Genomic DNA, 22868 nt, shown 5'->3' with positions numbered 1-22868 from the left:
TTTTGTGTGTTTCTCCCTTTTTGTTTTTCAGATATCGGTATCCTGTGGATTACGTCGGATTCCGTGGACTACGTCGATGACCAGCGTTTTTTTAATGTTTTTTATAAAATGGTCAATGAGGGGTGTGGGGGTGTTTTTATTTGAATAAAAATTTTTTTTAACTTGTGTCTTGTCTTTATTTCTTTACTTTATAGACTTAGTAGTGGAAGCCATCTAATAGACGGAATCCATTACTAAGTTGGGGCCTAGTGTTAGCCGGTATAAAATGGCTAACACTAACCCCCTATTATTACCCCAGTACCCAATGCCACCAGGGGTACTGGGAAGAGCCAGGTGCCAGTGGTCCCGAAGCGTCAAAATTGGCGCTCCTGGACCGGGCGGCAGCAGGCTGGGGAGGGCCTAAACCAATGGCTCTTCCCACCCTGGTGTTACCAGGCTGCTGTTGTTTGGTTTTTAACCCGGCTGGTTATAAAAATAGGGGGGACCCTATGCGTTTTTTTTTTTTAATTATTTATTTATTTAAAAAAAAAAAAACGCATAGGGTCCCCCCTATTTTTATAACCAGCCGGGTTAAAAACCAAACGACAGCAGCCTGGTAACACCAGGGTGGGAAGAGCCCTTGGTTTAGGCCCTCCCCAGCCTAAATCTTACCAGCCTGCTGCCGCCCGGTCCAGGAGCGCCAATTTGACCACTGGCACCCGGCTCTTCCCAGTACCCCTGGTGGCATTGGGTACTGGGGTAATAATAGGGGGTTAGTGTTAGCCATTTTATACCGGCTAACACTAGGCCCCAACTTAGTAATGGATTCCGTCTATTAGACGGCTTCCACTACTAAGTCTATAAAGTAAAGAAATAAAGACAAGACACAAGTTAAAAATTTTTTTTATTCAAATAAAAACACCCCCACACCCCTCATTGACCATTTTATAAAAAAAAAACATTAAAAAAACGCTGGTCATCGACGTAGTCCACGTAATCCGACGTAATCCCCAGGATACCGATATCTGAAAAACAAAAAGGGAGAAACACACAAAAAACACACAAACAGGAGCACAACACCCATCATTGTGAGCGGTGTTGTGCACCTTACAGTATGCAGCATCTTTACAGATCGCTGCTTACAGTCTGGCCCCCAAGGGGTTAAGGGAGGATGTATTGCATCCCCCTTAACCCCTTGGGGGCCAGACTGATGTCAGACTGCACCCATCCCAGCAAGGAAGGGGTTAACTGACCCCCCCTTCCTTGCTGGGAGGGGTGCAGTGCTGGGGAGGGGGTGGGGAGAGCTCTATACTCACCCTGATGTGTCCTCTTCGCTGGTCCGCAGCACAATGAAGTGACTGTAATGCGGACCGGCTCATTATATGTGCGCTCAGCCGATCAGCCAATCAGCTGAGCGCACATATAATTCTAAATGTTTCTTCTAATAATGCTATTGTGATAACATAATTAGAAGAAACATTTGATGTTTTCATTAAAGTAAAGTGATGATTAGTACAGAAAGCTCTATTGCCGGCATATGAATTAACGGCTTATGGAGCTTCCTGTACTAATTAATATTTAATTAATAAAACACATTTTCGATTAAATAAATTCAGTTTCGTTGTTCAATAATTTAATTCTAACGAATCCATCATTGTGCAATTAAATATACTGTCAAAAAATAAATATATATATAAATATACATTTATTTATATATATATTTATTTTAACAGTATATTTAATTGCAAAATGATGGATTCGTTAGAATTAAATTATTGACCAATGAAAGGGACTTTATTACAAAGAAAATGTGTTTTATTAATTTAATATATTAACTATTAGAGGCATCGGCATTCGGCATCATTGCCGGCTATTTTTGAAGTACTCCGTACGGACCGCCTGTCAATCCACGGCCGCATGTCCAGCCGCAAACAATGGTCTTGTTCATTTTTTACGGGTCCGTTTACGATCGGGCCGTAGATTCATACATAGTGTGCACTGTGCAGCCGTATATCCTATACTTTCCAGCGTACGCATGAACCACCAAAAATACCGCCGCACAATTACAGCCGCAAATACAGCCGCACAGTTACATAGTCTGAACCTGGCCTTAAAGTGTAAATACAATGATAAACAATGTTCCATAAATCAGTAGTACAAGAGGAGACACTTTGTAGGATATAATCAGGCTAGGTTTGCACACAGTATTTTTCAGAAATTTTTGAACCTAAAAAAATGATTGAAAAGTAATTTTGGTCACATACTACAAGAAATAGCAGCAGCAGCAGCATGTGCCCTTCTGTCAGGGTCCTCTCTCCCTTTATACCAATTCTATCATTTATTTTCATGTAATTTGTAAAGGATTTAACCATATGAATTGTTTACCTCTGTATAGTGCTCTGTAACAAAGTAAATACCTGGGTTAAGGCTCAAACCATATGCTATGTTGATACTAAGTAAAGAAAAAAAAGATATAAGGTTTTTAAAATTACGTCCATTTTTAGTTGACCTTAATGGAATGACGGCCGTCCAATGTACATAAAGTATTAAATAACAAACTTTGTAAGCGTGAACGTCAAAATAATGATCAAGACAATTATTTTGGGGCATCTATTGCAAACAGCTGACCTTTGTTTTAGTTGTTCACACACTTTTTTGCTTTTTTCACCATCCTTTCACTGTTTTTACTATTACATTTTATTCAATGGACTGGAAATGTCTGGAAATATATAATACTTGGACTTTGTCCTAGAACTCAGTGGGCCCACCAGATACTGTTTACTATATAGGTTCAACATTTATTTCACATCCCATCCTTCTTCTTCAGAATTCTTGAAATGTGTTGAAGACCTTGTATTTTGTGGATGTAAAGTGTAGACAGCACTGAATTTCATTAGTCAGGAGTGATGTTGGGTCAGCCAAGGTAATTTATTCCTTGACCATCCCATGAATAATGTCCATGTCTCCCAATATAATGAACAGTCACTGGATCTAAATTCTTCTAGCTCAAAGTTCAGCAGGAATGGCAAAAAAAGAGCTCAACCTATTATGGAAATGTATGTTTATCTTGCAAATCACTGGTATAATTTTGATTTTTACGGACAAAAATGCAGAAAGTTACAATCGTTTTTTTCCCCTCTATTGTGCATAAAAGTTCAGTCTGATAAAATAACATTTACTCAGAAAGTACATTTTGCCCTCTGCCATAATCTGTAATAGGACAATGCAAAAGAACACTGCCGGCTTCTCAAAACCCTTCTCACGTCTCTGGCAATTTTTATCCTTTCTGCTAAGAAGGATGAGTGGTCTCCATAGCAGCATTTTAAATACAGCAATATGCAGAAAGAGCAGGGAAGGTGTTCTCTTAAATATCATCATTTCCCATACCTACGAGCTAGACGGAGAACAGAGAGGTACAGTAGTCTGCAATATACCCGACAGTCCTTCTTTATAGAAACTGAGCAAAAATAATAACATCTGCTGTGGTTAACTACAAGCTCAGGGACACACAGAAGCAGAAATAAAGCAAATACATAAATATAATTCTGAATTTTGAGGAGAATATTTACACAAAATACAATGCACATAGTTCCATTTGGCAGCCATGTAAAGTGCACCTCAAACTTTAGGAGAATTTTTAAGTTAATTGTCTTTATATTGGTAATATTAAAGATTTTAATGGGAGTTAAATATTGATGGCCATCAATATTGGATTGTTAGGGGTTCAACTCCATCAACTCGGTATACCACGGGTTCACCCCATCAACTGAGGATATCATGTCAGGGGCTCAACCCATCAACTGAGGGTATCATTTCAGGGGTTCAACCCATCAACTGAGGGTATCATGTCAGGGGTTCAACCCATCAACTGAGGGTACCATGTCAGGGGTTCATCCCATCAACTGAGGGTACTATGTCAGGGGTTTACCCCATCAACTAAGGGTACCATGCCAGGGGTTCAACCCATCAACTGAGGGTATCATTTCAGGGGTTCAACCCACCAACTAAGGGTATCATGTCAGGGGTTCAACCCATCAACTGAGGGTACCATGTCAGGGGTTCAGTCCATCAACTGAGGGTACCATGAGTACCATCCACCTCATCCACTTCATCAATCTAATACTGGTAGCTTATCCTAAGAATATGTGGCAGAAATTAAAGGAGAAGTCCAGCGGACTGTAAAATCCAGCAGCCGGTAGGGAAGAAATTGATTACAAGTACTAAGTTACCTCTCCCCGTGCCTGTGGTGAGCGGAAAAGGCTTGTCCCGGCTGATGGACTGACCACTTAGCCAATCAGTGAGTGACTAAAGTGGCGTCCCTCCCTAATCCAGGAGCCTGGTGGGGGTCCTGCAGCCCGTCCCGCTGCTTACCGCGGGTATGGGGAGAGATAAGCTAGTGCTTGCAATCAATTTCCGCCCTGCCAGCTACTGGATTTTATAATCCGACTGACTTCTCCTTTAAAGACCAGGAAAGACCAGTTAAATCGGGGACTTATTGTATACATAAGCATTATGTTGATTTTGAGTAGAAGGTAACATTTACAGTAAATCTGTCCACTGGAATTCATGTTCCAAACTTTCGACACCTTTCATATACATGTCTGCTCTTCCATTAAAAAAAAATGTATGGCGGCCTATTTTATCTTTCTAGACAGATATAATTGTTGAAAGAAGGATGGGCAGATGGATTTCAATCTACCTTATCTTTATATTTTCATGGGAGATTACCTTCTCCCCACACAAAGTGATCAGGAGAGATAGCTGTTTATTGAAAGTAAATAAATAAATAAATAAAAATAATCCATCAGCTGTTTACAGTCTATGGCAGGCCTAAGCCTACTATATGCAGGAAATTCAATAAATAAGCTAGAAGCTACTCATTCCTTTTCCACATATTCTTTATATCAATCTACTCAGCTTGCCCTGCTCCAAACCCAACTCCTTATATATTGGACCTTATTTTCTAAGTGACTGGTTGTCCTTCACCTTTCCTATATCCCGAATACAATCTTCTATGTAGGTTTCCACAGAACTTTGTTTTTAGTGCATATGCAGTTCATTTCAAACTTGGCTACACAGATCACTGCATTACCACTAGGAGACTACAGAGGTAACATATGTTGCTGAAGTACCAGTTTTATGTTTTTCTGACTATATTGCTTTGTATTTTACATACAAACATGGAAATAACATCAGCTTCCAAAATGGATACTGATAATAATAAGAACCTACAATATTCAATATATGGTTGATGCTTGTTAAATCATTGCATACATTATTCTCATATTATTATAAAATTCATGTTCATATATCATGAATACATCCCTAACTTTCCAAATGCTATGGAGATTTTAATGACGTTAATAGCATGTAGGGTAATTTCGACCTTGAGGTAACCGACCTCTAATTGCTATAATACAATGTGTGCAAATCTGTGCACACACTGCCTGGCTGTCTGTTTCGCAAGTGCCAAGCTCTAATTAATCGGCAGGCTATGAACACCAGTTGTATGGAGGTGGGATGGTGCGTGAATGATACCAATACCAAATTCTCTCCCATTGCGATCCAGCATGCGTTTTTATTATTGAAGTGACAGAATGTCGACATGCGAACATAAGCCCTTAATTATAGACTTCCCATTGAAAATAGACTTTGACTTCATTTTTTTGTCAAGTTTATAGAACCATTGCTTGACTCTTTGCACTGGAAATTATATTGTTTAAAAATAAAGATTTAAAATCATAACAAGATGCTCTTAAAAGGGAACTGCTAGCAGTTTTGAGCTGCTGACAGTGCTATAAAGAGGTCAAGCAACTTGCATGACCAGGAGAAACATTGATGTCTTGGTTGCAGCTTTGGTAAGTGCCCTGGAGGTGGGATCTTCTTCATAGGTGCCCAAGCTCCCCCTTGCCCTCAGCTATGATCAGCATTGCCCTGATTGGTCACTAGAGCTGTCACTCACCACTGGAAGCAGGGGTTGGGGATTTTCTCAGTACTCAGTACTTGGGCACGTAATATTGTCACAATTGAAGCCTTGAGTTTTTTTTGTTTTTTTTTGCAACATACACAAAAAAGTCATTTTCCCGCTTTGCATTACCTCTGGAAGTAAATGACTATAATATGGGGTTGTAGAGAGGAATGATATGCACAGAAGCATTGTTTGACACTTGTAGCGCCATCTCTAGTAGAAGGAACAGCTAATTCAATATATACACAAGACTAAGCAGTTAACATATCTTACATATTTTTTTTTAAAACATGTCACAATAAATTATGAAAATATGGCAACTTTATAAATATTTATACCTATATACATAGGACTTCTACATTTTAAGACTATGTTGACACAACGTCAAAAAAAGAGAAAAGACAGACGTTTTTTCTATTTAAAAAGACATCCGTTATTGCCACAATTTAATTAAGTTCAATGCAATGCATTGAAGTCAATGGAATGACGGACGTTCAATGCACACAGTGTATAAAAAGATGGACGTTGTCTGCGTTGATAACAAAATAATGATCATGACAATTATTTTTGAACCTCTTTTGCAAACAGCAGACTTTTTTCTTTTTTCACCGAGCTTTCACCATTGTTACTATTGAATTCAATGGACTTCTCAATTAAAGAAACAGCCAAAGGCCAGTTAATCCACTCAAACTAGAATAATGTACCAACAGCCGTCACTGCACTGACAGGCGTCCAAACAGCGAAATGACGGATATCACTTGTAACTCAAAATGATGGACTTCATTTTAAAACGGAGTGGGAAAAAAGTTGTGTGAACATAGTCTAATGCAAGAATATTTGCAAAGTTGCTTTTTTTTATACAATCAATGGAACAATATAATAAATAGTTTCACAGATGGTCTTTAAGTGTTGGTGGACTTTACTTGGAGACAAAGAAGTTGCTATTTTAAATTTCAAAAAATAGATTATTTTTATGAATGCAAGTACAAGAGACTTTTTTTAGGATGTATTTCTACACAAATTTTGGAATCTAAATGTCCCCCCAAATGTGTTAATTGCAAAGATACATTTTTTTTGAAACTTTGGAGTGTTTGCTGTTTTACCAAATAACTGAAAAATTGTCTAAAAAAACCCCCAACATAACCTTTAAAATTGGGCTGAATACAAAAAAGGATGTACATTTTTTTGTTGCCTGACTTTTAGCCTCATTTTTTTATTTTAAATTTCCCACTGGGAACATAGCTGTACAGGAGGTACAGTTTTTACCAACTCACAACCACAAGCTTTTCCAGTTTTGTTAGGTGTAAGCACACATTTATTCTTGTATATATAATACAAACTTTTCTCCATTCTACACTTTAAAGGTCAACTCCCAACAAACATTTTATACAAAGCTGAAATTACAGCAATTTGCCCACATTCTCCTTTATAAATGTTATCCTTTAGGAGAAAGTTTAACACACACAGGCATTTGATCACAACTCGGGTTATCTGGAGAAATGTTAATATAATGTACAGCAGTACTGTTGTCGACATCAGTTAGTTTGTTTGCATGTTAGTGTTTTCACTCCCTGTCATTATTTTCCATTACTAACTTACCTTAATTTCAACTCCATAGCCGGAATACACATAGACAGTATAGCTGCAGTCAAGGCCAGTATTATATGGAGTGCTTCTATACACTGGAGACAGGAGAACGCCCTCTGAAGCAGTAAAATTTTTACTGCAGGGTTCTGAAAGGAAAAAAAGACACTAACATACAATCTTGTGTCTGCTCATTCATATATAAATATATATTTTTTTTTTACTTAGTAGTTTTTTTAAATTACATAGCTAATATAGTCATATATATCTTTGTTTTTTGTTAGAAGTATCTTAACTTGCTGATATGTCCCTATAGTGCACAAGTGACTAAGCATGAAGGCAGCTTTTTTACCTTCATTCTATGTGCAGTTTCTGTGATATTAAAAGTTGAATTTCTGTGCTCATTTTGGTGAACTGGAGGTTCAACTGCACTGATTCTCCCCTGGCTGGCCCGTTCCATCCAATGAATATCAGCAGATCAGGCCAGCAAGGGCGAGTCGGTGCGCTTGGGGCAGTAGTCCTGCCCCTTGTGTACCAAAATGACTTATTAGCCTACGGCTGAAACTCCTGATTTCACGGAAACTGTGCTGAGGATGAAGACAGGAAACTAGTAAGAAACTAATAAACTAACTATTAAATTATTGCATTCCTCATCTCAAACGGTAAACGGTGTAAGTGCAAAAAAATGCCAAAGTGTAAAATTGCTGGTTTTTGGTCACATCACATACGGAAAAAAATGTAAGAAAAAGTGATTAAAAAGTTGCATATATGCAATCAAGGTATCAATAGAAAGTACAGATCATGACTTAAAAAATGACACCTCACACAGCCCCTTAGACCAAAGGATAAAAGCGTTATAGGGATGGTAATTTAGCAATTTTAAATACATACATTTTTTTCTTTGTCTGTAAAGATGAACACCCGCTCTAAAATGCAAAAAATAGCTTCTTTTTTTCTATTTTACCGTGCAAATAATCCCCCCCCCCCCGGTTTTACAGTGTATTTTATGGACAGAGTAAGTCTGTCATTGCAAAGAACAATTTGTGTCACAAAATGTGGGCCTGTAGGTGAAAAAATGCACGCGCTATGGACTTTTTCAACACGAGGAGGACAAAACAAAAGTGCAAAAGGGGGAAGGAGGGAAGGGGTTAAAGTGCTAAAGGGCTTAAGTTATGCACATGAATAGAATGGCGCCGGCGCAGGGAAGTTGATGCCGTGATCCTTTCTTTAAACCGCGGCCCTGTTCCCGCACAGGGCACTGGTCTACTACCGAGCACCCCAGTAGGATGAAACTCCCCCTCTCTGTGATGCGGTAATGCTTTAAATTTGCTTTATAAAGGCTAAACAACCCCTTCAGTTTCTATTCTTTACAATTACGGGGTATGGATTGGTTCATTTCAATTGGGAAATTACAGTACTTTGGGCCACAATTGTTTCTATCCTATTTGTGCTACAGCTGTTTACATTTCAATGATTTCACCAACCAAATGAGGGGGCGACTAAGCTGAAGGTTACATGGACCTTCTTTGTATTACAGGATGTGGCAGATTATTGAACAATTGCCTCTATCTAATTGAATTTGCAAGTGTTTTTTCATAAAAAAAAAAAGAGCTGAAAATGTTCTCTAAATTGTAGAACCCTATCTCCTTTGGGAATGCTTCCTACCATACACTTTGCAAACATTCTATGTTATAGACAAGTTAAAGAATACACTGGGTAAATATTTCTATAATCACCTGGTACAGGCATTGTCATAGTCACAGTTGTAGTAATAATGGTGCTGGTGGTAGTTTCCTCTTCTTCTTCAGTCAGTGTTAATTGAGATGGAGATATTTTGGGTACTGTATGTTTTATATCCTTCTTCTCTGCTGTAAATATATTGGAGCTTTCAGCTGCCCCTGATATGCTAACACTTTCTTGCGTGGTAGCATAAAATGCAGAATGAGCAATTGATAAAGGTTTCACAGGTCTTAAGCCTTGTTGAGATGTTTGATAAACGTCACCCTTCTCTGTATGGAAAGCATCTTGAGAATTCAAAGTTGGCAGTGAATCCAGCACTGGGGCTGATGATACCGTTTCCTGTACCTCTCTTCCATTTTCAGTGACAACAGAAGTGGTGTCCATTATCATAGTAAATGGGTTAAGGGGAATTGTAGGTGTTAAAGAATAATCACGAGATGTTGGTAAATGGTCTACATGTGCCAGATTATCCCTTGTTTTTAGTGCAGTCAATCGGTCTTTCAATTCACTCTCATCCTGTTGGGTTCTAGTAAAGTAAGAAGGTGGATACTGGAAGTCTTTTTTCATGATACTCTCATGAAGAATCCCCTCTAAAAGTGGGTGGTGGTTCAACAACGTCATAGTAGGTGCTGTTGTGATAAAAGGCACCTCTCCTTCTAGATCCTCCGTGAGCGTGGTGGCTGTCGCCTCTTGCTTTGGGTTCCATCGTCCAGTTGGTTTATTGCTGATTTCATTTGTTACTGCAGAAGCTGAACCTAGACAAAAGAAGGAAACTAGAATCAGTAATGGAGGTAGCTATCTATGTTCACAATGTACAGCTAAAAATATATTGCCTACATATAACACACTTGTAGAAGCAACACCATACAATAACATGGAGGCATAACAGAATGGAAAGAAATTTTCCAAGTTTAGACTAAAGCTATTGTACTTCTTTCTTTGACCTAAAATAAGCCGCTGTAATCAGTGACCTTTGGCACAAGATGGAATCCAACACTGAACAGCAAAACTATTTTCAACTTGTTCCAGGGAAGATTTCTTAAAAATAAAATGAGCATTCTTTTACTTTCGCCTGCTGCGCCTGAAGGATGAAAAGAAAGTTCATTTAGACTTGACCCCAATCAAGGCAAAAGAGAAAAATCTATTTCCAGTGGCTGCAACTTAGACAAAAACTGAAGGGATCAATGTGACTGGTGGGGAAAATGTCAGGAGAAAATGGATCAGGCTTCTCTCATCTCCCAATCTATAGGTTTATATGAGACCTCTCACGTAATAACCATCTGACATTGGCCTCAGATGTAATGACCATGTATAAAACCAACACATGGCTTAGTGGAGAGATAGGACACTGCCATGACTTTACATCATCCATATTCATTGTACTATCCGAGGGACATAACACATAAGGCAGGTTGTGGATAGAGTTCTCTGACTTGGAGCACATAGGGGACATTTATCATCTGTGCCCCTGGTGTACACCATGGGAAAGGCAGATTTTTGCGGAAACCACACAGTTTAGGCAAAAGCAAATGTGCAAAAGCATGGCCTCCTGCCGCACCTGATTTATCATGGTTTATGCCTGCAAACAAGCCTAAATCATGGCAGGAATCTACATGGCAGAAATATTGTACCTTTTTGACAGGTTAACACCATCCTTGCCATGTTAAAATAAAAAAGGGAAAGGGCTTAGAATAAAATGTGGTGGGACCTCCACAACCTGGCTGGTTTTCCATAGTGCATGCCAGCAACTGCCATTAACTACAATGGAAGTCTATACTAACTCGGAGCTACCATAGATTTCTACATGCAGCTGCATCTTTTTTAATGAATCTGCTGAATCCAACCGCACTGGGATTTTACTAAAGACAGGTGGAGTAAAATGCTGATCTGTGTACATCCTCCCCCGTCTTTAAATTTATACTGCAGAAAAGGGCATTTAAAGCAATATCACCATCACAGCTAATATAGTTATACTTGTAGGACACAAAAAATGAAATATTTGCGCACATACATTTATTAAGCAAACTTTTCTCCTTCTCCTAATTTGCTGCTGTTTACCTCCCATTGTTGACAAGTCATTGTCTAGGTTACTGACCACCACTCTGCTCTGAAAACAGTCGTAGGGTGTATATATAGATATATTATACATACATACACGCACACACAGTATGCCATAAAAAACCCTAAAGCCAAGTATTAAATTGGATCTAGATGCAATAGTGTTAAAACCAGTTGCCATAAACTATTGCACATGATAATGTGTGACACAGCAATAGCTCTATATATCATGCTGAGCTAACACCTTAACAGAGAGAAAATTCTCAACTTCGATTTAGGACACATTTTGAGTTAGAAAATATAATTTAGAGGAATATGTGACTTGGAATATCATTATATGACTATGCTCCTCTATGTTGGAAACACATAGCTGAACATTTCAATAGCACCCTATATAGCTAAAGGAAACCAAAAAGTCCAATTCCCTTTCATATACACACAGGATTTCTTCCAAAAAGTGCACAATGTGGTAAAGTGAGGGTGATATTAGCCACTATCTGCTTATACAGTGACATATATTGGAGATATACTTATAGGGTATGTCCCAACATGTATCTCCGATATACACTGCAGCCTGAAGAGAGACTTAGACTACTCCTATCTGCCCATATAAAGGACTCTTATAAAATGATCATCAGTGCCAAGAAATCTTCTCCAGCGCTGAGCAGATGATGTACAGAACATAAGGAGACTGCTCTACAAGCATTGCTGTAATGAGTGATTCACCTCTGCAAATTCTGAAGCCCATTCTAGTGATGAACACACTTTTCCAGCACTGTTCTCTTGTACTGGTGCAGTAATTAATAAATGTATTCATCATCCATCGTGACCTTACTTCCAGATCCACTGAATGTTCCCTAATCATTCTCACTTGTTCTCCAGTGTTTACCAACATTTCATCCTATTTCTCCCTTATTATTCCTTCCTCCTGCAGATCTGCTCATCTGCTTCATTACAAGGGAGTGTCAGAAGACCAGCGTGTTATTATTTTCTCTCATAATAAGTTCTTGCTAAATGAGCCGGAATGTATGAGTGTTTCTAGCCGTAGTTTGCTCTGGAAGCCTTCAAGGTAAGAAACGCTTGTGACTTTCTGCTGCTGATGGACCACAACCGGGCTCCCCATGGCAACATAAAACACATACGAGCTAATGGTTATTACTACCTCTATTACATCTGCCTGTCATATTCCATGAAACCATAATGTTATGACCCCTGCACATCTTACTATTTCAATCTATAGTGAAATCAAGTGAAATACATATTTGATAAAAATCCAAAGGAATGTCCCCCTAGCTATAATATGTAATTTTCCATCTGTTAATTTGATAGCAACATAGTGCTAGCCTTACCCTCCTCAGATGTACCAATTCACCTGAATAGAGAGCGTTCACTTTAAGGTAGCCATGGGTCCACTTGCCTGCAAGGCCACACACGGCATTTCCACACCAAACATGTTTGGGAATATTTTTACTTGGAAGATACAGAGTTTTGGGGTATCAGAAGATTTCAGGCTGCCGTCCATATCACAAACTTCTCATCACCATTTTTTTGTGTCCCTCACTGATCTTACCTGGTAAGCAGTGAATACTCAAGACTGGCTATCCTGTTCCTGTGTATTGCTATTGACTACTACTTGTTTATGACCCTGATCTCTAGCCTTTTCCAGACTATGCTTTTGCCTTGCCACTTGGATTGTCTATCTGGTATGGTTTTTCCAGCTTCTGGCTCTGACCCATGGCTAGGCTTGTAAATATGCTACAGTCTCACCTTCCCTCCAGCTGTTGACTTCAACCACAATGGTGCTAACATCATCAATCTGACTGCAACCTAGGAATATTCCTGCATCAAACACCACACCTCCTTGTGGTGGTCAAGGGTGGAAATCATTTGATCCCTTAGACACCACTTCCCTGTGTAGTCAGCACAAAATGCATTGCAGCTTAGGGAATACACTTTAAGGGTATGTTCACACTGAGCAAATGGGGTGAAATTCCGCAGCGGAACTCTCTGCCATAAAATCCTGCCTGCTTCAGTGTCAGACCGCATCTCTATGGGAGGGCTTGCGCACCTCCACTAATCTAATGGATAAGGATCATGAACAGGAGATCCATTCTATTACGTATACTTCCTAATAGATAATAAAGAAATTGGTGTTCTAAACTAGACAACCCCTTTTAAACAAAACCCTAAACTTCACCAGTCAATGTTGCTATTAGTATGTAAAAGTCTAAAAACCTGTAACTATGCAAATCCAATATTATATTATTATATATATGGGGCAGGTTCTCTTTAAACCCTTTACTAGTCATTCATTGTTTAGTGTTTATTTACCTCTGTATTTGATATATCCTTTTCATTTCAAACTACATGTTTTTTACAGAATAAGAAATAAGGTAGAAAGCCTGAAGATCTTTCCTGCACTTATCATTTCTCAGCTCAGAACCATATCAATAATAGAGGTTCTCTCAGAAAATTCAACACTGTCAGTCTAAACAATCACAGCCTCCTGTTAAGGAACTCTGTGAACATACTGTGGTTGCCCGTGCTATTGTATTATTTGCCAAATGTGCTGATGCTGATTTAAAAGCACTGCCATTTCAGAGGAGATGCACTTGATGGGAAATAGTGAGAAGATACATGTCTTGTTCTGCCTGGTAGATATTTCTCAAGTCAAGAACTCTTGTCCTTCTAGAGTCTAAGAACGCTATAGGTGGTGGTGTGGCTACTTAAACTGCACCAATATTCTGGTGTATACACTTTTGTTCCTCTCTTTTATTGTCTCTAAAAAGCACATTAGATGGCCCAACGAATGCTGTAAACGAATGCTGGTCTCCTAAATCAGCGCCTATTTACAGAATCTATTACACATGTAAAAAAATTACACATTTTTTTTTATGATGAAAAAAATGAAGAGAACTGTTTGGGCATTAAAGGGATGAACCCATCTGGAACCCTTATGGCATATCCATAGGACATGTGAACAAGTGTTACCAAGATGCGGGTCCCACCTCTCTAAAATTTGTAAAAAACAAATTGTGTAATTCGCTAGATTCTGCTGTGTTTGGCGTTCTGGTGGCTTTCCAACTGCAAACAGACTGAAGGGCCTGGGGAGCCCCTGATCTTTATAGATGCAGTTCCCAGAAATGGGAACCGCATCCAGGGGATACTTGTGGGATATTAGTGGCATCCCACCATGGGTGTTTTTTCTCATGTGCACCTGTCACAAAAGTTTTTTTACTCCAGGTTAAGTGGTGATGGAGTGCACTTTAAAGTTTTACCACTAGATATCAGTGTTGCACAACTGAAGTTAGGAATGGGTTACTATTTTGTATGTACCATGTGTTTTTGCTGACCTATAGGAGATGCTCTTTACTTCTGACCTACCTCTTCTTTGCTTTCTTTTACACATATTCCTTTCCACCACTCACAGGGTACCTTACATAGCCCCTATAGGTAGTCACTTTGTGGGAGGAGGTGTAGCATCAGTTCTGACCCAGATTCTTGTGGGCGAAGGACACAAAGAGCATACATCCCTGCTGTAGTCAAGCCGAGCCTGGCTCTGCCAGGACCCTTGTCCGGGACAAGTCAGTTCAGTTCAGTCTGGTCTAGTCTAAGACCCGTGTGGCCAGATGCAACTAGAGACACTCAGTTCTTTTAATACTTATACTATATCTACTATGCAGTGCTAAACACTACTAACGGAGAAGAATCTGGGAACATCCTAGCCCACACCGTGAACCAGTCTGAAAAGTGCAGGGCAGTATCCTAATACTAAAGAGGTACTAGCCTGGATAGGACAAAGCTACCAGAAGGTCTACGTGTCTTACCTCGCAGTGCAGTCTCCCCGGGAACTTAGCTTCACTTAGGTAACCAAGACTGGGGCTTGTATCACCCTAGGAGGACGAGTCACTCGACACTGTAGGGCAGGAGGTGGTCAGACTATAGCCTATACATGGGTACAAGTAACTTCTCACTCTCAAGTATTCTCTCAAGTTCCGGCAGAGTACATTGCTACATTGGGTTGGGACTCCATTGCCAAACTTATCTCCTCTATACTACGCTACTCTATTTCCAAATCTTCGACACCGCTACAACTACCTCAACTCTACCCTACTTCTTTATGCATCTCCTGAGCACAGACAAGTTAAAACACAACAGTCTGTGTAAAGATTTATCTAATTGCTGCAAAAGTGTTTTGTACTTCCCAGAGACTGTACAGTAAAGCTGGTATATTTTTATATCACTAGGACTCTAGGACATCCTTTCCTCTGCCCCAGCACCTATACACACAAATCGCACACCTTGGGTTATTTTTCCCTTTTTTGTGGGTGGCGATACCACTAGTCTGGGTGGGTCAATTGCCACCAAGGACTACCGTGACAAGAGCCCAAGTGACCCATCACAACCCGGGAGGTCACCGATCATTTCTGGGGAGTACAGCCAGTTACAACACAAAGCAGGTACCAACATCCCACCTGTGTGCTGGACTAGCACTGGCGCCATAACTATACCATCTCTGGCTGAGCTGTATAACAAAACCGACCAACCACCACAGAAGTGGCCAGTAACATCTTAGTACATCTTCTGTCGAGTACCACATATTCTATGGATATGCTATAAATCTTCTAGGTGAGCGTACCCTTTTGTGCCCAAATTGGCTTGGTCACTAAAGGGTTAGGAGGTTGGAACAGTATTACTGTAAATGCCCATTATTATGTAAGTGCTTGGACTTGCTGGAGCAACCCCAGATAATGTGTTTGCCATACCCAACAATGATGTAGACTCCTAATTTTTCACAGTTAGGAAGGGGAAATGTGCTTTGTGCCTTCTATGCTTCCTCTCTTCTTACTGTCAGATTGTTGATTAGTGTGAAATCCGTATTGTTTAGCTGTTCCCTCTTAAATCAAGCTCTGTGACACATTTACACTGTGAGCACATGGAAGGAGACTAATGCTTGGACACAGCATAATAATCCTCAATAAGGTTTCCCGGTCATGGCTGATTCCTCCCCTGCCTGTAGCACGGCTCTCCGGCTTACATCCTGTTTGTTTTCCGTGCATTTTTGTATTTGGCTATTTCATGAGTGTTTTTTTCCCGGGCTATTAGCCTGATTATCAGTCCTTGAAGAAAAGTCTGATCGACTTCTTTTCGCAGGTTAATGCGTTTTGTCTGTATTTTTTTCACACCTCTCCCTCCCATGAGGCTCCTTCTGTTATAATGTCAGTCTCACTTTGCCTTGTGATATTTCTCATCCCAATCACAGGCCGGGCTTTCCCTCTCTCAGCTAAGCTTTTCCAATACTTGATCTGTAAAGGTATCTTTAGTTATATTCTCCCAGCTCTCAGCTTTACCTTTTGTTCTGTCCATTGAAGGTAAAACATGTCTTAAAGGAATTCTTCCATTTTAGATTTTCCTGATATGTCTTTTCCTGCAAATGTTAGAGATGATGTAGAGATTGGCTTTGAAATGAGACCCCACTGAAGCTTTGTGATGGGGGCATCTGGCACCTGGTAAGTGCACAGATTGCGTTTTGGCTTTGATGACTAATAATTTCAGCTGCACATATATTAGAGGGATAGTGTGATATTACATTATACTATAAAAGTATAGAAATAGAATAAAAGATACTACTTTTTTTTACTGACTGTGGCGTGGCCCAAATCAAGTGAATCATGGTGATACAATACCAGATGCAGCCTGTACACAGTAAGGCTATGTTCACACCGTATATTTTCGTAAAACCACGGGCGTTGTACAACCCCGTGATTTATATGAAAATATACGTATAGCTGTCTAGGAATCCCAGCTGGAGCATATACACATGGTATACGCTCCGGCTGGGATCTCTCGCAGTTCCGCAAACAACTGATATGTCAGTTTTTTGCGGCTGCTATTCATTGAATAGCGGCCACAGAAAACCCTGTCAGTGCACACTGTGGAGCGAGCGGCTCTGGTCGTTTGCTCTATAGTGTGCAGTGGGGAGTTCTTATGCGGGCGCGCACGGATGCGCCCGCATCAGAACACTGCGGCCGAAAAGATCATCCGGTCGGTACTGCAGTACCAGCCAGGATGATCTTTTCAGAGACCGCACCGCCGGGTCACGGAACGGCCAATCTCTTACAGCATGTGAACATGGCCTAACAATGTTTAGAGAAAATAATGAAGAAGTGTATTTCTAATATTATAAAATCCACTTACAAATTAAAATGTAGGTTTTGAAACTAAAGCGATTGTATCATTAAAACTAGGTCTAAACCTGTGCTTTATGTGAAATTATAACGATTTCAAATGTACAAGCTTTTTTAAAACTGTATTGTTTAGAAATATGACTGCTTTAGAGATATGTGACTGCATTGTTTTGATAACTTGCTGCCCTTGGTTATGACTCTCGATGGTGGTCAGGCATGCTCAGTTTATCTGCAATCTCTAGAAAGCATTAGCAGTTGGTCTCCACTATGACTGAAAGCAAGGAGAGAAAATGTGTCGAATGAGGGTTACAGTTCAACCAAAAAGTGATTAGATTCATGTCGAGAAAAGCAGTACAGGGACGTAAGTTACTTTACTAAAGACATATACTGTATGTAGCACTAATCTGATGTTATCAACCTTGCTTTATTCTGCAATCCCTTTAAAAGAAATGCAATCCAGCACCAGGGCCTTACATTTTTCATCCATTTATTAAAGTTATAGCAAAAAAAAAAAAAAAAATCACTTTTATGCTGCCTAAACCACAAGTCATTAGAGTGGTCCCTGGCAGCATCTCCCTGACCACTAGCCTCAATTCATAGATGTCTTCTTGTTTGGGTGTAGGGAGAGATCTATCAATACAGGACAGTAAGTCTGACAGAAGCTACCAAAGAGTACTCTGATGATGTTTTGAACAGGCAGCATGAAAATGATGGCAGGTCCCCTTTAAAATGATGGTCAGTGATAATTTAAATACCATTTCACATCGTTTGTTGACAATTGGGTCATGACTTTTGTTTATACTGAAGAAAATCTCATGGCATGCAGTGTTAGGCTATGTTCACACTGCGTATGAATCCGGCCTCATTTCGTACGCCGCCGTACATGTGCTGCTGAAACTACGGACGTGGGAAAAATAGACATGTGGCCGGATGCATAGGAACCACGAACATACGCCCGTAGTACAGTTATGCTTCCCTAGCTTGTTTCGAAGCGATCTGAGGCCGGTCATTTACTTGGAAATCTTTGCCCAGCCCAATAAAACTCACAGAACCTTTTGGATCAAAAAATCAAGTTCAGTTTGGCTAAAATAAGTACTCCGTACGGGACCGCATTGAAATCCACGGCCGTGAGTTTCAACATTTCCGTCCTCAAACAATGGTCTTGTTCATTTTTTCACGGCGCCGCATACGATCCGGCCGTAAGCTCATACGTAGTGTGCACTGTACGGGCGTATATCGTATACTTTCAAGCGAATGAATCAACCTCAAAACTACGTGCGTATATTCGCGGTTCGCACTACGGCCGGAAACATATGCAGTGTGAACATAGCCTTAGGCTAGGTTCACACTGCGTTTTTGCAATCCGTTTTTTTTATCTGTTTTTTTGCAAAAAATGGATGAAAAAAGGATGCATTTGTGTGCATTTAGATGCATTTGTGTGCTTCCATTGTAAAAAAAAACGGATCAAAACGGATCCGTTTTTTCTAACGGACACAAAAGTAGTGTCAGCTACGTTTTTGTGTCCGAAAAAAAAAACGGATCCGTTTTTCTTTTACAATGGAAGTCAATGGAAAAACGGATCAAAACGGATGCACACAAATGCATCCGTTTTTTTCATCCGTTTTTTGCAAAAAACAGATGAAAAAAATGGATTGCAAAAACGCAGTGTGAACCCAGCCTTAGGCCATGTTCACATGGCGTAAGACTTCGGCTGTTCTGTGACCCGGCTTGGTCACAGAATGGCCGGTGTCAGAGAAGATCATTCTGGCTGGTACTGCATTTCTGATGAATTGACATGTCAGTTTCTTGCAGTGCTGCTAGCGATCCCGTCCGGGATCTATGTGTATTCTATGTGTATACACCCCGGCCAGGATACCCTCTAGCTGCAGCACAATGTAAGTTAAGTATTAATCACGGCCGTGTTGCATATCGGCAACAACGGCCGTGATTAATACTTAAGTTGTGTGAACATAGCCTTATATTGTACCAAGTAAAAGCTAAAGCTTAGATGTGAATAGAACGTACATGCATATTGTATTTTATAGCTCTTATTATGAAATGTTGCAATGATCATCTGATCAATGACAATACGATATGTAAACCCAGCCTAAAAAATAAAACAGATAGACTGTATGTGCCTGAAAAGGTAAAGAAGAAAAAGCTATTCTCCTTTAGGCTATGTTCACACAACGTGAACAACCGGCCGTTCCATGACCCTGGCCGGGTCACGGAACGGCCAGTCTCAGCCCGGATCATCCCGGCTGGTACTTAAGTATCAGCGCACACCCACATCAGAGCTTCCCATAGCGCACAGTGAAGCGAGCGGCTGGAGCCACTTGCTTTACTGTGTGAACTGACAGGTCTTTCTGCGGCCGGAATTCACTGATTCCGGCCGCAGAAAACTGACATGTCAGTTTTTTTCCGGCGCCGCATGGGATCCCGGACGGAGCGCACTCGATGTGTGTACGCTCCATCCGGGATCCCATTGAAATTAAGGCTATGTTCCACCCCTCAAAACTACGGCCGTAGTTCTGCGGCGAGAACTACGGCCGTAGTTTTACGTAGTGTGAACATAGCCTTAGGGTGCCTTCACACCTACCGACTCGCAGCGTTAATAACGCTGCAAGTCGGCTAGGTCCTGGCAGATCACTGTCTGTAGATACACGCAGTGGTCTGAACGATGTGTATGTAAATCTGCCGGCTGCTTAACCCCTTCTGATGCCGGCCGCCTCCCGCTCAGCTCTGTATACATTACCTCCTCGCTCCACGGGGTCCCGGCGTCCTGCTCTCCTGCCCGGCCAATCAGTGGCTGTGGCAGGGCAAAACACTGATTGGCCGGGCGCAAGAGCAGGACGCCGGGACCCCGTGGAGCGAGGAGGTATGTATACAGAGCGGAGCGGGAGGCGGCCGGCATCAGAAGGGGTTAAGCAGCCGGCAGATTTACATACACGCAACGGTCGTTCAGACCGCTGCGTGTATGTACTGACAGTGATCTGCCAGGACCTAGCCGACTTGCAGCGTTATTAACGCTGTGAGTCGGTAGGTGTGAAGGCACCCTTAGGTTACAAACACACTTGGCGGGTCTGCAGCGAGTCTCCATGCTGCGTTTTTGCAGCGAGACTCGCTGCAGATCTCGGCCCTATACTTTTAATGGCAGACAAACACGCAGCAGGGATGTACATCCCTGCTGCGAGTTTGTCTGCAGCCCACCCCATTAACCCCCCGGCCGCCGGAGCTGATACTTCACCTGATCCCGGCTCCGGCGGTTCCCGATGTCTTCAGCAAGCCGGAGCGGGGACCAGGTGAAGTATATGCTCCAGCCAGCCGCCCGCAGCCCCGGCCGCCCGATCGCCCCCCCCGCAGCACCGATCGCTCGCACGCCCCCCTGCAGCCCCAGCCGCCCGATCGCCCCCCCCCCCCCCGATGGGGGTTGCATCGGGAATCGCCGGAGCCGGGATCAGGTGAAGTATCAGCTCCCGCGGCCGGGGGGTTAATGGGGTGGGCTGCAAACAAACTCGCAGCAGGGATGTACATGTTTGTCTGCCATTAAAAGCATAGGGCCGGGATCTGAAACGCAGCATGGAGACTCGCTGCAGACCCGCCAAGTGTGTTTGTAACCTTAAAGTGTTTTCCTATAAGGCATTTTATTATCTTGTCATTAGCTAGATGGAGTCATGAAGTAATAAAGTGTATAGCACACGTTTATAGACATGGTTCTCCCTGCTGCTGTGCTTACAGTTGGCTTTATGTAGTATATGTAGTAGTACTTTTCCTTCTTTCTCGCTCTCTCTTTCCCTATCTCTCTAGCAGGGTATCACTCATTGCGAGCTCCCTCTCTCTGCTACTTGCCCCAGGGGTCAGAGATATGAGGTCCAGCAGTGAGCGAAGGATCAAGAAGGAAATTTCACGGCTGATGATGTAAAAGGCAAAACACCATGGTCTGGGCAGAGCTAACAAATGTACTCTCCTCGCTTAATAAGAAAGAATTATGTTAAGTAATACCAGCGAGACAGTTTCTGTAAAGCTAATAAATTAACCGCGTCAACGGGAACCAGAAGGAGGGGGAAAGAGGGGAAGAAGAGAAAGCAGAGAAAGGAAAAAAGACTCAGGCAGCAAATTGCATTTTTTCCAATTGTGTTTTTTCTATATACTGAGTGTAATAACAAACACTGGCCTTCAAAATTAATCTTTGTTTTAAAGGAAATAGATTTCATCCTCATTCAGACCTAATGCAATTGCAGAATATTCCATCAATGTGTTGGGGTTTCTTTTGTTAGAGAACTGCACGTTGCATTATTGCCATATCAGTCTTCTGTATTATGGAGTCTTTTAGTTCAACAAATATTAATTAAAATCAAATATGAATTATGTTTGTATATTATATTAACGATCTGGTAACATTGGACCACTGGTCATTAAAGAGGACCTGTCATTACATTTATGCTGCCCAAACCATCAGGATCAACCATCAGGATGGTCCCCATTGGTCTCTCCCCATACCTACCAGCCCTGATTGGTAGATTTCTCCCTCTTTGGGTATAGGGAAAGCAATGCATCAGAAGAAAACCATCACCACTGGGTTTCGGGAGGCATTGGAACAGTGCAGCAGGGGGATCAGGGTCAGTGAGTATTATCTGGTACTTGCACAAACCCACTAAGTGGGTTTTGTTGGTTATATATATAATGTTAGATGTAAAAAAAATAAAACTTTATCTCTGATGAAAAAGATGTATCTCTCACAAAAAGTTTCTTTCCAGGACAGGCAGTGTTAAAATGAAGCATAAAAGCTAAACCCAAGGCTGCCTGTATTTGAGCATTATACTAGCCTATGAGGGGTGCTTGAAATTCAGAGGAATCCCTTATCTCTAGCAAACTTGTGAATGGGGACATGTAATCCAGACTTGAATGATGAGAATACTTAAACTGTTTTAAAACTTAATGTTAAAGAAGAATAATGCAGCTTCACTTTCAATCCCTTAGGCTGAAATCACTCTGCATCCGGAGCTTATGTTAGGTGGCTCCATCTGAGGTTGTTCCTCCGAATGTAAAGTTGGATTTATGGAAGTGTGCGTAATCTGCACTTATATATGGCAAGATCACATCATAAAATCCAAATTATTGATTATCCAATAACAAAAAAAAAATTGTACTTAAAGTGAATCTGTCACCCCCTGACCTACCAAGCTGGCAACACTGCTGAATAGATATCAGTAAAAGCAATCAGAACATAGCTCTGCTGTCTGTATTTTTATTTTAATAGGGAATTATAGGCCCTGCCTTCTTTAAACTATTCACAGTCCGAATAAATGAGTTTTTTTTTAATGAGAACAAAAACACAAATACGAGAAACA

At 41.0% G+C, this 22868-nt stretch overlaps 1 protein-coding gene across 1 annotated transcript in view; it reads right to left on the bottom strand.

The window, feature by feature from the left end:
• SEZ6 (seizure related 6 homolog) overlaps positions 1-22868 on the bottom strand; it is a 254980-nt gene that overhangs the window by 200853 nt on the left and 31259 nt on the right. The window contains exons 2-3 of the mRNA XM_069944892.1: positions 9268-10026; positions 7547-7680 (exon numbers count right to left, since the gene is read on the bottom strand). Coding sequence (XP_069800993.1) covers positions 7547-7680; positions 9268-10026 — 893 coding nt within the window. The remainder of the gene's footprint in view (positions 1-7546; positions 7681-9267; positions 10027-22868) is intronic.

The sequence above is a fragment of the Dendropsophus ebraccatus genome, chromosome 11, assembly GCF_027789765.1.
Source record: "Dendropsophus ebraccatus isolate aDenEbr1 chromosome 11, aDenEbr1.pat, whole genome shotgun sequence".
In the NCBI taxonomy this organism is placed as follows: domain Eukaryota; kingdom Metazoa; phylum Chordata; class Amphibia; order Anura; family Hylidae; genus Dendropsophus; species Dendropsophus ebraccatus.
Note: the sequence above shows the minus strand (reverse complement) of the source record. Positions and strands in the feature narration are given on the sequence as shown.